We start from the raw sequence: 17,607 nt of genomic DNA on the forward strand, positions 1-17,607 counted from the left end.
TTTTTTCTTTGGATTTCCCCTCGTGAAGATAAGCAAATACATTGGTAGCCTTTTTGGTCATTGAGGCGCTCTCATTGCTAAGAATTTGACTCGAGCCAGCTAAGCGAAAGAGGGGATCATATTGTTAATATAATGTATTTGGTACAACCCTACTATGCAAACAATGCTGTCGACACCTACATGTGAAATGGTGAGTTTCTGTCCAAGAATACACCTCAGGAACATGCAATATTGAAACAGCTTTTAAATCGACCGTTTCGTCGGTCGCAGTGCAAATTTGTTTTTGACCTACACTCAGAAAATTTTTTTAAACTAATTAGTATAAAATTCACACTAAAACGGTATTGGCCAGGTTGACCCTAGGCTGCGTTTAGTTGCCAACAAAACGAGCCTAGTATAAACTTGAAATATAAGGGGTATAGTGTATCTTTTGAATATACATGCGAAGTTTAATTCTGGTTTAACCCAGAACAATTTCCTCACCCCCAGGTTTGTTTTGGTTGTTAAAAGGATAATCAATATTATAATAACACTGACAGAATTGATATGTGAATTGTTTAAAAGAGCCATTCCTATACGATGCTTCCATCCTTTGGAAAATGCCCTTTTAAATTAGTCACATATTACATCAACATCTCTAATAAAAATTGTATGGTTAATTTGCTTAACGACGTGTTCTGGGTATCATCCAAACCATTTGTGGAATAGTTCAATGATTTGGGTTATCGTTCGTGTATGGTTATTTTTTATTAGGGATTACACCCATTGAATTACGTTGATCGATATAAATTTGTTTTGCTGTGTAGGTTTATCCTTCATGGTCTTTATTTATTATTAGGTATGTATGCATTCAAAATGGTAAACAAATCAGATCCTATCAAGGTTTTTAATTAAAATTATAATACAACAACATTACTATCGTTTCCTTTTTTGCGATGTACGTGTAGCTTCACCAAAACTGCAGCGCTGTACATCAAAACCATTCAGGGTGCAAATATCGGCTGCACGTTTGTTCATAAACATATGATGTTGAGCTGACTAAGACTCCTGTTTGTTGGCGCACACTACACCACCCTATACACCGCAAAAACGAAAACGACAGCATGCAGAAACTCACCACATCCGCTTTCGCATCGTTCCCTATCCAAATTTCTCTCGCAAAACTTGATATGTGTGCGTGACATGTCGTAGCGGCGCCAAAACGTCACCTTCTTTCTCTCTCTCTGTTAGTGCTGCTCGGCTCGGTGATGGTTTGAATGAAAACATAAACATAAAAATAACGCTTTTTTCTTCGGTCGTCGCGACGGTTAGTTGCATCGTGATTCGTTCGTTCTTTCAGGTGCATTATTTTATTTTAATTTCATTATTCTGCACGATTGCGTGGGAGTGCTTCTCGTCTCGAAAGTCGCCTATCGTCGTCTCGGGTGTTGTGCGTGTGCAGTTTGTGTAAATCGGTGCCAAGTTTAGTGAACTGATTCGAGCCAGTCGGCCATCGATTTTCAAAGCTGACTGCGATCTGAATTAAAATTTCGGTAAAATCTGAAGATGGCTTCTCCTAATTTGGAAGCCAATCAAACGTGGGATGAAAGCCATATCAGCCAGGTGCGGGAGTGCTTGGCTACCTTCAGCGAGAGCATGTAAGTAATGTTGTAAATATCGTTTAATTTTAGGGCAACAGCAATTATGCAAACGTCCGTTTTTCTCGGGCCGGTTTCTGGTGCTAGGAAGGTACGTACTTCAAGAACTGACCGGCTGCAATTCATATTTTTAATAACTGCCTTCAAACAAGCATAATTCGGTTGTATATAGACCTACCATGATTGTCCCTTTTATATTTGCGTAGCCAGCGCAGTTGATTCTCATTCCAGCAGGTTTTCAATGTTCAACCGTTTTCGATAGAATGTAAACTAAAGCCCTCTAGTTAAAGTATGGACGACTGTCACCAAAAAACTGAAAAAAAGCTGTTCCTATCGAGCAAATTGGTGCATTTTGACGGTTCGATTGGAACAACTTTTGACAGACGACCATATTTTTACTGTAGGGCTTTAATGTAAACTCGATCTTGATCTCCACCAGCACCGGTAAGGATTTCATCTTCAGAACAATGTCAATATCATATTTTCTTTTGATTTTAGTGAACTTATGAAAACTGTTGGTTTACATCTGTTGGTTAGCATCTGATATAAAGTACATTACTTTATAACACGTGGAATTCCAGATTCCTATAAAGCCGGAAAACATACATTTTTTTGCTCGGTTAAACACAACAACTCAGAATTAAAGTAATGGTCAATTCGGCGTATTGAATCCATCTCCAACAAACTCGTCATGTAGCGTAGAGCTACCATAATGATATCATCTGTTATTTATTATTATCGGCAAGCTTATTTACAAACTAATAAATCGTTCAATCAGCTTCGTTTAGTCTCGACAAATTATTCTAAAGATCAGTTTCACTGCAAGTTCGATCATTATAAAATATATATTATAACGAATATTTTAAAATATCCTATCTGGTTTGATCCATTCTTTTCATCAAATTTCCTTTTAACTCAGCTGCAAAACCATTATTTGTTGTGTTTGACATCTTGGACGCTTGATAAGAACCTCCTTTATCAAACTATGTTTGCATAGCCGTGATGAAGAGATTGATTGATTGATTTATCTTTATTAAGGAGGCTTTCAGCCTGAAGCTGGTTCGCCTCCAACGTGATGAAGAGAATCGATCATTGCAGATAGGACGTTTTGAAACGTTCATCTAGTATTATACATAATACGTACCTAACCTACTCATGAACAGAAAATAAGCTGTTGCAGTTTGGCACGTGGTGAGAAAGGAAAAGAGAATCATAATAGAGAGGAACCCGAAATGGGATAGCGCTTCCGCTTGAGTTAACTATATAGTGCATCTAGTCCGGATCACATTTTGACTACCTGCTATCCTATTTCGAAGGATCCTTCCAGCTGTCTGTTCCAACAACACACTAGCTGATGCCTTGTACAACAGCTGTTTCTTTTTTCTAAAATAGGCTGTAGTGACGAAGCATGTGTACACCGCGTGCGAGTATGAGGAAAATGCAACCTTATTTCTGGATAAAAGCGTGGTAAATTGAATTTCTTGAAAAGTAATTCCCACAATAATCGTTTCTCGTCACTAGTTGCATGAGGATGCTTCCAGATTTTCAGATCTGTTTTGCTCATGTGTTTATTGAAATAAAAGCATTGCATATCATTGATATATGGCGTTTAAATTGCATTGAAAAGCATTTGACATACACTACCTATAATCGCATATCAGTCCCATATATATTTTCGTAAATTTTGAGATAACATCGTTATCCACTATTAATTGGCATCTATTTTCATATTACTTGATAGAACTACGGACTTGATGCTTTGATCATGAAAAATGTGAAAACAAATCAGTTTGTCCCATCAATAATCGCATATCAGTCACATCCTGAAATTCAATCGTCCATAGCTCTAATTAAAGTTCTGCGAATTGTCATATTTTTCGCTGTTATAACAAAACAAGCATGCTTCATTGCAACTGATTTTAACATGAAAAAATTATCAATAACTTTACTATGATTTTTCAAGTATATACATGAGAATTGCACTTCGAGAGAAAGAAAACGTGATTCAACATGTTTGCAAGCATCAGAAGAGATGTCGCGATCTGCGTTGTTTGATTTTGACCAGAAATTAGTGGCATCGCGAGTGATAATTTTTAATTTCAGTTTATTTACGCGCTGCAAGGTGCGTGAAAGAGCTCGGCACAATCGGTGTTGATGTTGGCTCGCTTGTAACTTTTTTTGTTGTGTTTTCGAAAGAAATTGATCGAAATTGTACCAAAAGTGCTTCTGAACGTGTTTCGCAGTTGGGTGTGGTGAAATTCTTGAATTCGCGGTTTATGTTCAGTGAAAATTCCGTGTCACAAAATTGCTCACCGAATTTCCTTGTTTTGCCGTTCGACGACGACGGGTTTGCGAGAGAAAAATAAGCATCGGGAATTTGCTCCCGGATGTATTGATTTGGTGAGTACGTTCCAGTTGAAGATTGCATTTTCGAGGGGACGTTCGGAGAGCTTTGATATTTAGGCGTTGTTGCATTTGCGGGCAGATGAGTTGGTCGCCGGTAAGGGCCAGTAAGTGCTGCCAACAGATGAATCAAGAGGTATTCGAAACAAAATGAATAAGAAATGTCCATTCAAATCGATTGAATACAGTTGAACAAATTTCAAAACTATATACGTGCCAGATTTGGAAATAATATTTTTTTGAATCTGGAAGTATGTTTATGATACCATTATCCATTTGATAAAGGTAGAGTGAACATGCGGGGCTTATTGTAAGTAAAAGTGACCTCGGAGTGGTCGTGAATTACCAGGCATTCTGAAATGGGTCACTGGAGCTGCAATAGAGCTAACACCTTCTAACTCCCGGACTAAACCTGCTTTAATTTAAGGGTAAAAGCAGTTTTCTTCCATAATAACACTGCCGGACAGTGGGGGTTAGATTGTACACACACACACACACACACACACACACACATATATATACATGGGAATTGCACTTCGTAACTATGTCTACTTTTTCCATATGGGACTGATATGCGATTAAAGGCAGTACAGTGCCTTCCCGTTTTTGGCAACATGATCTCATCAGTTAATTAATCATGTTACCATGCTTCTGCGTTAATTTTCCTTCAGATGTCACCACTGTTCTGTTAGCCTTGTTGATAGTGGCAAGACTCGGCTTTGTCCACCGAGGATGATCTTGATGGTGATTACTAATCTTCTATTCGTTGTTCCCTAGTTTGAAGTGGTGTCATTCCTTAATTTTGTTGCTAAGGAATCCAATTTTGACTGACAAAGGGGCGCATCTTTGGATGGTGTTTCAACACTCCGAAGGGTATAAATAGTTGGACCTTTTAATTAGAGTCGGATCCTTGCGCGATAAATGCGAGAATGACAACTGTAAAAAAATCGAATACTTCATCATTTCTCAATAGTGATTGAGTCATACGACATGCACTAAACTAAGGACACGGGATATACTACAATAGATCAAATTACTGGTCGCAGTGGTGTTAGGTCCCGAACAGAGGAAAAAAAACCAATGACTGGCAAGGATACCTAAGGAAAAACGTAGGAGGAAACGATAAAATTTTCATCCCGGAAGACCCTTGGCAAGACCGGGATTTAAACCTGGCCGGAATACAAAACCCATCACACACACACCACACCCTATGATGTGTGTTTTTTTTTCTTTATCGTTCGTTCTGCATAACAACCTTGTAAAACAAAACAAAAATCCTCCGCAGCTGGCACACTATTGTCATCGTTCCGAGGATTTTTGTCCATTCAGTTCGTCGATCGCATTCCGCACCGTACCGTCGTATTGGACGATCTTACAGGCATTTGACGAACCGTTGCTGGAGGGAACCCATTTTGGCCATCTTGACTGTCATATCGACCCTCTCGACCCATGGTGTGGCTGTTGGCGTGAAGCTATTCTGGACGAAACCACGAGCCGCTGGGATTTTCGCTACGAATCGGATGAGATAAACTTAGTTTTATGGTGCAGGCAATACTTACAGCACTTTTCCATGGAATCCGAACCCAATGTGAAGCCCAATAGAGTAAACAAAGAAGTCATCCTTAGCAACGATTGGCAAAACATCAACTCTCGACAGTGAGGCCGTTTTATATTATGTTGATTGTATCCTACTTGTCAACGTTTGTCCTGACGAGCCGAAAAGTGAGCCATGCTGTGTTTCGGCACAGTGTGCAAAGTTGATTACCCCTTGGGTAATACAGAAACAAACAAAAAATCCAGGTCCAGGTCCTCGATTTTTTTAAATCTCTATCGCTGATTTTTCACGATCAAGATTTTAAGTCCTTTTTTTTAATAATTCATTTATTTTTCCAGGCTCATTTGCTGTAGATTTTAAGTCCTAAACGCATTCATTTTAGACGTACGACTACGTCTTTATTTACTATACTGGGGGGTTACATTAATAAATCGAAAATGAGGGGTGTTTCAAAACGCATTTTTCTCCAAAGCATGAATGTGAAATATGTCATGCAATATGCCATTCTTCGAGGAATTTATCCAGCAATTGTGAGTACAAATAGTGAACATAGCGAAACAACGAAGAAATTTAACTAAAATTTGAATCATCAAAATGCCGCATGCGTTAGCTTAGATCACAAGGTGTTAGCCGAAAGCTGCATTTACATTCGTACTTTAGACGTGTTCGTATCGTTCATGATGCTGCAGCTCACCACAGACGATACGCGGACCGGAGGAAAGACGACGGCAAGCAGCTTGCTACCAAGGCTGTCAGCAAGAGCGCTCCTTCCAGAGAAGTAGTGAAGAAGCAACACTGCCACTGTTCGGGTGTCATCATAATTCCAAAAGATCTCCAACCTCGTCTCCAGCTCGCTTCTCGTATTATCAACTTTCTACAAGTGTTACGAAACCAAACGGCCGTTGTCAAGCACAGAACTGCAACGAATGTCATCTGCGAGAATCGATCAATGTAGATTGGTCTATTTGAAGAGTGATGCGAGATTTCTCTGGTGCAATTTGACAGCTCCTACTTTTCCTCGAAGAATGTCGCGCCGCGTTCTGGATAATAGAGAAAGTTTTCTAGATAACGTTATAGTTATGCATGATTCGTGCAAATTGAGCTTGTCAATTCGAAATCAACTAAATCAATTTGTAATGCATCATTGCAGGAAAGTAATAGTGGGTTTGAGGGCATTAAATTTGTTGCCACCATGCCGCATTTAATGTTACACCGTTGGAGCTTAAATGAAGCTTGCTCTCTAGTTTTAGTCCGAGATACACAACCTCTTTTGACCATTCCACCACTGAGCCGTTTAACCCGTAAAGTACCAGGACGAACGAATTTGTTTCAACGAACTCGTTCACAGCAATGCCTCATCCGATTTTCATAAACTTGGATTTTTATTCAAGGGGAATAATTGATCTAACTTTTGTCGTAGCTACCACTCCCTTAGAACCCTCGTTCTTGGGAGATGTAAATATGTCTGTTGGTTTGGTTCCGGAACGCGGATCTGTGAATTCCGGCGAACTGTTCGTTGGAATATATTTACATTGAGGTTATGATATCATATTTTGTCAAAATGACAAGCTATGATCAATGAACTCAGGTTGCATTGTATCTGATAACATATGGGCACATTGGCATCGGTTCCGGGAAATCCGTGGAATCCGGTTTTATACACCACAGTAACATTTGCGGTATAATAATCATGTTGCATATCAAATCATGTTAGCATGATAAGATAAGGTCAATAAAGATTATTTGTGGTGATCCCTTTGGCATATGGTCACATTGGCATCGGTTCCATTTCATAGATTCCGCAATACGATACGGTAAGGGGGATCTTGTTATTCGGTTCTTTAGGCCATAGTCATATCTGAGGCAAATGATTCATACTGCATATCAAATCATAGGATATGGCCATGAACGATTATTTCAAATAATTCCATTGTCATATAGACACATTGGCATCTGTTTCAAGGCTTACTGGTTCCGTAAATTCTGGATTATGACTAGGAATCGAAGCTACTAAATCGCGTGGTACGTAAAATCCTGTATGTTCATCCGAGATGAATATTATAAGTGGTAATGCATATATTATGTCACACTCTAAGGGGGAGGGGGGGGGGGATGTTATGAAAATATCTAAATTCAGTCTTACTTATCATATTTCATCTATCTGATATCAACCGATTCGCGTGAAAATTTAAAACATTTGGTCAAACTGGTTAAAAAAGAACAAAAAACACAGACATATTTACATCTCTCAAGAACGAGGAGGGTTCTAAGGGGGTGGTACCTACGACAAAAGCTAGTTCAACTATTCCCCTTGAATAAAAATTCAAGTTTATGAAAATTGGATGAGGCATTACTGAGAACGAGTTTGTTGAAACAAATTCGTTCGTCCTGGTACTTTACGGGTTAAGCAGATCTTATTATCCACAGACGGATCAAGTCGAGGTTGGGAATGTAGAAAAAATGTGACTTGGGTCTTCGTCGCGTTGATACGGATCTTCCAGTTGTTGAACTATTCAGACAGGACATCGAAGCCTTTGGAAAATAAACTTTGTAACATGGAAGAACCAGCCTTAAACTGGAAGTCTTCTTAATAAAGAAGTAAGAACTCCGATGACTCTTTGCTTGTAGACGATGGCTGTGTCATCTGCAAACAGAGACAACGTTCCAGAGCCGGAATGTTGGACGTGAACAAGTTGAATAGGATGGGATCAAGGATACTTCCTTGTGGAACGTTAGTGCCAATGTTGAATGCATCAGAGACATAATTTTGGATGACCTTTACGAAGAATAGTAGAACGTTAGAATTGGACCGTGCTCTTGCTCATTCAATTCATATTGGATCACGAATGTTAAGCTCCATCGTCAATTTCATTTGTAATTGATATTAAATCTACAAGGATTGTAATCCGACAAGACATTTCAGCAGGCAGACCCAGACACGAATTAAAACCCCTTCTCACCTCCTATTCTTTCGGTCTTCCGATACCTTCAGATTTCTCACCGTTTGTAAATTTCTGTGATATCGAGTGAACACATTGTTAACGATAGATTTTGCATAAATTTACACGATATTTCAAGTAAATTCAAGCATAAATAGCATAAATCAGTAATTAATCCTTTTGTCAAGCTTCTGCATTCATTTTCCATCAGATGTCACTGTTGTTGTTAGTGGTGACATCTATCGGAAACTACACATAATCTGTTTTCCGTTAACTGTTCACAGAGGACAGTGCAGTGCAAAATATGTCATTTAGATTAACATCTGAAGTCCCTCCTTTTTTACACATTCTGCACACAAAATAGCTCACCCCTCACAGGATTTCCCGCAATTTCTATGAATGGTGCGGGGCAGAAAGTATAAGTACCAGACATGTTTTGCAGTGTCAGGAACTCTATTTTGTAGTCTGTGAGAGGGAAATCACAAATCGAGTGCCATCAAAATACATGGCATGTTGAGAAATTGAACTAGTGAGGGTTAATTTTTCTTTCTTAAATTTGAATTGTTTGGTTCTCTGGGGACTGGTAGTAAAGCAGGTAAAACTGTATGGGGAGAAATTATTTTTATTTCACTGTAGCTTGTTTAACAATAATTTCCGGGAAAAAACTGAACGACAAAGTCCCTGACTAATTTATTTAGGTTGTTCACTTTGTTGACCTGAATATGCACCGAAAGCGAATTATTCCCACTTCTCTCAATTTATATATGTAGATTTTTATCACTTCCTACCAGCGGAACAGCGCCATCTCTGTGGAAAATGGCCGGACGATAGATTAATTTTATACACAAACTTGCAAACAATTGTAGGGCTGTTACAACAGACGCGGATTTCGCGAATTTCGCGGATTTCGCGAATTTCGCGGATTTCGCGATTTTCGCGGATTTGTCGCGGATTTGAACTTTCAGGGCTGTTACAACAGGCGCGGATTTCGCGAATTTCGCGGATTTCGCGAATTTCGCGGATTTCGCGATTTTCGCGGATTTGTCGCGGATTTGAACTTTCAGTCGCGAAAATCGTGGAAACATTAAATGATGTCGCGAAAATCGCGAAGGGACTGATGTGCTGTCACAAAAATTGTGGAATTCAATGTAACCTTTCCGTCCCGGATTATTTTGCTGTCATCAATTTTGTTGTTCATTTGGCTCTCAATTTTTTACCGGTTCAATCCAAACACCCTGTAAATGATCGAGAAATAATCTCAATTCCATAAGTCACACGGGATTTACATGGAAATTCCATGAGGTCTGTCCAATGTGAGACATTTTCCTTTTTTTCCCAATATGAACTTAGCATTTTTCGTTGTCACATCATAAACGAATCGTATATATGCGAGTAATTGTCATGTATACCGGATTTTCTAGGTTCTCCAAATCGTCCTGGAGTTCAGTTGATTTGTTCTACTATATCAACCAAGACTCTAAACAGATTCAAAGTGTCTATGTGGATTGTACCCGACCTATTGCTACGTATACAAGATGTTATAGGTTCTGAAATCATTCTGGGGATCATATTATTTTTCTACTAGATCACCCAAGACTAATTAAATATCTTAAGTATCGAAATATGCCCAAACAAAATTGCAGTGTCTATGTGAATCATGCCAACCTATTTCTGTGTATGCCAAATGTTCTAGGATTTCCAAATCGGTATTTCGATACTACAGATATTATCCTAGTCTTTGTTGATCTAGTAAAACAAATCATCTGAACTGCAGGACGATTTGGAGAACCTAGAGCATCTGGTATACGTGGACATAATTAAACATTATCCATATAGACACTATGAATCTGTTTGGACATATTTCGATACTACAGACTTTATCCCAGTCATGGTTGATCTAGTAGAATAAATCATCTGAACTCCAGAACGATTTGGGAACTTAAAACATCTGGTATACATGACAATAGTTCATGCATGATCCACATAGGCACTGTGATTACTCGGAAATAGATTATGCATGATCCACATAGATACTTTTTTTGATACTACAGACATTATTGCAGTCTTGGTTGATCTAGTAGAACAAATCAACTGATGTCCTGGACGATTTGGAAAACCTATAATTTCCGGTATACATAGAATCTCATAATGTAAGAGTGTTTTATTATGTTAACTAATTACTCAGAATTTATACTATACATAAACAACTGAAGATGATGCATTGTTATTTTTTTCAAATGTTACATACGATACTCCTTAAGCACAGTCGGTAAAGGCGCAGCTACAAAGCTTGTTCATGCTGGAGGTGACTGAGTTCGATTCCCGTCCGGTCTATTAGTTTTTCGGGTTGCAAAATGTGTCTACTTTCTTTGGCATAGGATGGTACGGGCATAGAAAGTTCACGATTAAAATGTGAAAGTAGTTCAAAGAACACTAAGTTGAGCAGTTAATGGCAAAAATCTAATATGAAGCAATAAGCTTGAAATGCCATGTAGTAGTACACAAATGCTATTTTTAGGCAATGAAAACAGTTTTTTTTTTGTCGCGGATTAGCATTTGAAGTCGCGGATTTCTTTTGAGAAATCGCGGATTTCGCGGATCGAATTTAGAAAATCTTGTAACAGCCCTGCAATTGGGTTCTTTGGGTTATCATATGAAGAGCTTCATTTTCTGAGCACAATGATATTTTCATCGAGGCCATAGACTGTCATCTAGATTTTAAATCAAGATTTAAAGCATCCTCCATCATCGGTCTGTACACGTGACTGTTCATTAATTCGTGCCCACACCGAATCGATCTCACAGGTTATGGAAAATATGGCACCAGTCGACGAGGTTATTATTTTGGGCGATTTCAACCTTCCTGGGATATCGTGGCTGCCACAGTGGTTTTCTGTATCCCGATCCGCAACATTCCGTATTTCTTGCCGGAGCTACTTCTGTTGCACCTGTCCAATGAGTGAAAATCCTCCCGCATCATGGCCCTCTTGTTATTTCACTGGAAGAGAGACGATCGTGCACCATTGCTATTTCCCCGATCACAGTCTACTATGACTATCGGAACGCAGATCACCACGGTATTGGCGTTGACAGCACCGTCGAAAAATTTGCTCTTCCAGCAAATTTAGATAGTTTCTTATGGGAATTTTCGGTGGAGTGAAAGGATAGTACAAAGTCTGCCATGTTTCACGCACAGTCTGACGTTTGCTTATGGATTTTCTCATAGGAGTAAAGAGCTACAGAGTCGCCGTCAACGCCAATTGAAGATTTTCTCTCCGAGCTTGACTGGGTCAACATTCTCGATAGAAACTATGTCGAAGCAGCTGCCCAGTTGTTCTCTTACATTATGGCTTACGTCATTGACAGATACGTGCCGAAAAAAGTTAACCGAACTGAACACACCCTCCATGGCAATCCACTGAGCTACGACGATTGAAAACAGTGAAGCGTGCCGCCCTGAGGAAGTTCAACGTAGTATCCAACGCAAACTCAAGTATAAACCAAAGTCATGTTGGAAGTACGTTAACGAGCAACGCAAGGAACCTGGTATTCCGTCTTCGTTGGTCTATTTTCCGTCAAGTTCGCCAACGTATTCACAGATGAAAATTTATCTGATGAGTACGTCTCTAGTAACCTATTTACCATTACACGGACAGACATTTGCATGAATCGATGAAGATAACACGATGATCATCAAAGTAGCTCACCGGCTTAAGTCAGCCCACAATCCGGGGCCAGACGGAAGAACCATATCGAATGCTTGCTGTCAGCACTTCGTCATTTGTTCCAGCTGTCGTTATCTAGTGGGATCTTTCCATCGTGTTGAAAATATGCGCATATGTTCCCCGTGCCCAAAAAAGGCAGTAGGCACAATATCGATGACTACCGTGGCATCATTTCTCTGTGAGCTGTTTCGAAATTGTTTGAGTTGGTCGTAATTGAGCCTTTATTTGCTCATTGTAAACAGTATGATGACGATGACCAACATGGATTCGTACCCGGCCGTTCAACAACTACGAACTTGCGGTGTCTTACGACGCACATCACTACGAGCATGCCAGAACGGACTCAAACAGACGTTATTTATACTGATCTATCGGCAGCATTCGACAAGATTGACCATGGTATCACTATTGCAAAGCTACAGAGACTAGGAGTTAATGGCTCACTTCTGGGATAGTTCAACTCCTATCTAAACGACCGCTGGATGAATGTCACTATCGGCGTCTGCCAATCGGACGTTTTCAAGGCTACGTCAGGAATTCCAATTAATTACAATTATACTCTTTCGGAAGCGGAAATCGAACGCGTCAGTCATGTTAAGGATCTTGGAGTTATACTGGATACCCAACTTACCTTCAAGCAACATGTATCGTACATCGTTGATAAAGCATAGAATTTCACCGACGTATACTGTACTGTACTGCTCTTTAGTGCGCCCAATTCTAGAGTTCAGTTCTGCAGTGTGGAATCCAGTATACCTCAATGGCTCGAAAAGGATCCAATCTGTACAACGAAGGTTTGTAGGATTTGCCTTGCGTAGGCTACCTTGGCGTGATCCTTATCATCTGCCCAGTTACGAGAGCCGCTGCCAGCTTATCAATCTGGAGACCCTGCGGTCTAGACGAAACGTATCCAAAGCCTTGTTCGTAGCAGACATTCTTCAGAACAGAATCGATTGCCCCCGCCGTTCTGTAGGATATCGCCATAAATATCCAGCCCAGAGCCCTACGGAACAATCATATGCTGCGCTTACCTCTACGCCGGACAAATTATGGGATGCGTACCGCTATCGATGGCATTCAAAGGACCTTCAATAGAGTCGCCTCGGTATTCGACTACGATATCCCCCGCTTTACGCTACGCCGCCGATTTACTGAGGTCTTTTCTGAAGCGACGAACAATTGAGGAAAACTCTAAAATCTTCTTTTATTAATATTATTATTATTATTATTATTATTAGTGTCCAGTGAGTGTTTATGTTTTTCTTTTACCACTTAACTTATGAATGTTAATCTTAAGTAAAACATCATTAAGACCAAAATGGTCTGTTGATGTGAACATCTATCTAAATAAATAAATAAAGCAACATAATAACTTCACTGTTTGACACTAATCTAACAAATTAACAGCTCGTCTCGTCTGGAGGCACTATGATGGTGATTGTTGCTAATGTAATCGCACTTATTTATAATAGTTCCAGTGCACGAAAACTGATGAAATTTTGAATTTCGGTTCCATATTTATTACAGATTACGAATATGCATTTACTTCAATACCCCTAAAGAACCCAATGAAACGAGGGTAAATTTTACGCGACAGCTAAAATTTAGGTTTTTTCTGTGTTTTCGTTTTTGCGGTGTTAATCAGGGTGTAGAAATCGGTTGCTCCTTTGTTTACAAACAAATTATGTTGAGCTGCGCCAATGACTTGCGCTTACATTGTTGGTGTAATACACGGCAAAAAAGAAATTTAAAGGAATTACTTATTTCCTACAACCCCCCGTCCCCCATAGAGCGTGACGTAATAAACATCCCAAAGTAACGCATTTTACAACAGAAATCGTAATGATATTTGACTACCACACATCCACTCGCTTGCAAATTCATGCTCATCTCCCATCCGACTAGTATGCCGTGCCTCTTGTTTCAATTGAACATCTGTCACACAAATGCCTAGACATAAACCCCTGCACGCTCACAATTCATTCCGTCACGTGAAAATGCTGCACTACTCTCGACTGCCGATATAAAGAATAGTCCGTATTTCACCCTATGTCGATGGGATCGCTCCTCATCGTACACATCTAAATCATAGTAGGTACGACTACATAGCATAGAGGGTACTCTCTTGCAAAGGCGTTCTGATGTTTGCACAAAATACCAAGGGGTAGCCAGATGGTAGAAATATGCTGCATTTCTTCTAGTTACCATCAGCAGGAATCGTCCATTGGCGTACCCTCCCCCTCCCGCCATCTGGGTGTAACAATGTATGCGTTGATGTTTAAATCAGAACTGGTGAAGAGAACCCATTCGACAATCTTCTCGCGCACTCAGCTCGATTCAATTCAGTATCGCAGTGAAACTTCCGCCGTACGGGTCGTGTGCGCGTTCGTCGCTAAGTAGTCGCGCTTTTATCTTCTTTTCCGTTTCCCAACGATTAGCCTACTTGATTTTCGTGATTCGTTGTCCCGTTTACTCATAAATTCGTGAAGAACAGCAAATCGTTATTAGTTGTGGCTTGCTTGGATTCGGTTATTCAATGCATTTCCTGCACCCATTCATTCATTGATCGAGTGAAGTACGTGAATTTTGCTCCGTCCATCGCAGCATCCACTTCGACGGAGCAATGTTGGAGCATGCGCGTGGTAGTTTCTATCTCCTGGGAGGAAAATGTGCTCTCTTGTGCCCCTAGAATGTCATCCACACCAACGATCAGAGTTTAGCAGAGCATCAGCAGTACCAACATCGACCAGCAGGCAGTGAATAATATGAAATATCTCGCACCGAACGGTCGCATCCAGTGTGCAAAGAAACAGTCGATGGGAAGCGGGAATTTGTGAACAGAAAAGTCAACAGTCGCGTTATGTATATTTATATTGTGGATAGTGAAGATTATAAATAATTTCGGATTATCGTGCCAAAAAGTGCGCGCCATTTGCGACGACCAGGGACGGCGTTAAGGATTAAAAGTGCATCAATGCATTCCTTACGGGGAAAATATTGTTGTGAGTGATTTCAAGCTGAACGAGCTCAAAGTTCCTGGTGTTCGGATCGACAAAGGAACGAAAATTCCGAACAGCTGCCAAGCGGAGGCGATTTGTGATGATGATGATGGTGATAAAGGAAGCTGCAAATGTAGCAATTTGTTTAAATTAGATAAATTTGTGCCTGAAAGAGCGTGATTTGGTGATTTGCTTACTGCGATGAAATAGGTACACACTAGAATGAGATTTGCCTTGAGGAGAAAAAGAAAAGGACACTGATCAAAACAAGAATGAGTCATCATCGGGACAACGAGCTTGGTGGATGATGTGCGAGGGAAATTCCAACTACCTACATTCATTGAGGAGGGGAAATTAAAAAAAAAAACGTACGCTTGAAGAAGCCGATAGCGGAAGTTATTTGTAACTTTCGTAGTAGGCACATAGAAGATAAATTTGCGGTAACCATGGTAGCCTTTCGAGACACGAATCGCGACGCCACCGATGACTGTCGGTAAATCTATACGGTCGACCGTGCCAAGGGGAAACTTGTGTTGTGAATGAAAACGGTGCCGTCACGCGGACGTTCGGATTCGGGTTCGGCTGTTTTCCTGTAAGGGTGAGAAGGAATTTCGGCGACCTATGAATACGTATGCGATTACGCGTTTACGCAGCAGGCGCTGCCACTGCGAATGACATTTGTTTTACTAGATTGAGAAGGTCAATTTTGCTGACCCGCTACATTACAAGACGCTTTGAATTTGTCTCGGTTTTATGCGAGTGTTTACATAAAAGTCACATTTTCCAAAGCATGATTAAATGCATACAAAGACTTCGAACACCCAAGTACCCGTAAAATCGATATTTATGCCATATTTACGGAGAGAAAAGCAAATCAAGATTGGAAAAACTATTTGAAGAAAACAATTTATGGATCCGTTTTCTATACACTAAGTTTTGTTTTTGCCGAGATTTGCACACCCGAGTGCTCGGCAATACATTTTACTAAGACTCAGCCAGATAACGTCACTTTTGTTAAGATTTCAGCAAAAGAAAGGTGGGCAAATCTCGGCAAAAATCGCCGAAATTCGGCAAACAAAATTACAGAACACTTGAAAACGCTAACTCGATAATGTTTTCCCTCATATGCCGATATGAGCTTCGATCATCTCCAAGTTGCAAGCTAGCTGATTTCATAGCAGATCTTCCCCACTTCCCTGGGGGCACCCGTAACAAGTACGTGTGAAGTTAATGCGGAGCTGGGTGCTCAATTTGGACGCTAATAATATTGTATACTCATGAGCGACTTAATGTGCCGCATGATGAGTTTGGGTAACTTTCTGGCTGGCGGTACCAGGGAAATGTTTGGGCATGGCAAATGCGTTCCTGGGTACTCATTGTGACTGAAGTTAATGATAGTGACCAGAATAAGAAAAATACGAAAAAGGTACTAGTAGGTGGATGAATCAGTTTTTTTTAACATGATGGTGAAATCAGAAGTTTTTGCTTTTTTAACAAGTACTGACTTCTCGAGATTAACACTTTTCTTAGTTCAAGGAATTTAGGCAGCCCACTTCAATTATTTCCTCTTGACTTACGTAAAATATAATAAATGTCGAACGAAATTGTCCAATGAACATAAATCCATATCCATTGATAACAATAATGATTATAACTTTGTCACATCAGCTGAGTCGGCATGTCGGGAAAAATCGCGGAAATTTTTATAATTTATTTTAATAAATACTAGTTTTTCAATAATTTTTATATTGGACGCATTAAAATTGACAAAAATCGTGTAACAACAAACTTTTGATCAAATGTTGAAAGTTTTTATTAATCAAACCCTGAGGGAGAGTCGCGAAGAGAGAAAAATGGAACGTCAAATGCAGCCAGACGGCTGCTGTCACGAACTGTCATTTGGAGCCAAGCAATTTTATGATGCTTTTCTTACAGTTGAACAAGAATACACAAGGCGGTATTGAAATCTTGCGTAAATTAATTTGTGACAAACTGTCGTTTCAATCTATTTTATTCAATGGGACACCGTTTCTTTTTAATTCATTCAAAATACACACAAATCAATATTGAAAGATACCATTAGCCAAGGGTTTGTCAAAACATCTAGTGGCATAGTAAAATACCAGCAGAAAAGTACAGTTTCTCACCACACGCTCAAAGCAAAACACGCTATTTTGCTACGCCTACGGCACAAATTTTCATGAAAAGAAGAACAAGTATACAATGAATTCCGTGTGTGCTATCTGCTTCTCCCTCTCAGATCAAAACCATACAGAAATCAGTAAAGGTTTTTAGATTCGTTTTCTGACCCAAAGTTTAAAAAAAAGCCAGGATTTATCAAGGGGTAAT

General features: G+C 39.8%; 1 protein-coding gene across 4 annotated transcripts in view; it reads left to right on the top strand.

Annotated features, from left to right (window-relative positions):
- Positions 1-1,303: 1,303 nt before the first annotated feature.
- The window catches only part of cnn (centrosomin), a 106,078-nt gene continuing 89,774 nt past the window's right edge, over positions 1,304-17,607 (top strand). For 2 of the 4 annotated variants that reach the window (XM_065220036.1, XM_065220037.1), the window contains exon 1: positions 14,619-15,468. Coding sequence is in view for 1 of the 4 variants with exons in the window: in XM_065220035.1 (XP_065076107.1) it covers positions 1,546-1,637 (92 nt within the window). In the remaining 3 variants the exon portion in view is untranslated. Of the gene's footprint in view, positions 1,638-14,618; positions 15,469-17,607 lie in introns of those variants that run through there. The other 2 variants (XM_065220035.1, XM_065220038.1) reach the window with 2 other exon arrangements.

Source organism: Ochlerotatus camptorhynchus, unplaced genomic scaffold (assembly GCF_037179485.1).
Source record: "Ochlerotatus camptorhynchus isolate MF236.1 unplaced genomic scaffold, CSIRO-AGI_Acam_v1.1 ptg000114l, whole genome shotgun sequence".
Lineage (NCBI taxonomy): Eukaryota > Metazoa > Arthropoda > Insecta > Diptera > Culicidae > Ochlerotatus > Ochlerotatus camptorhynchus.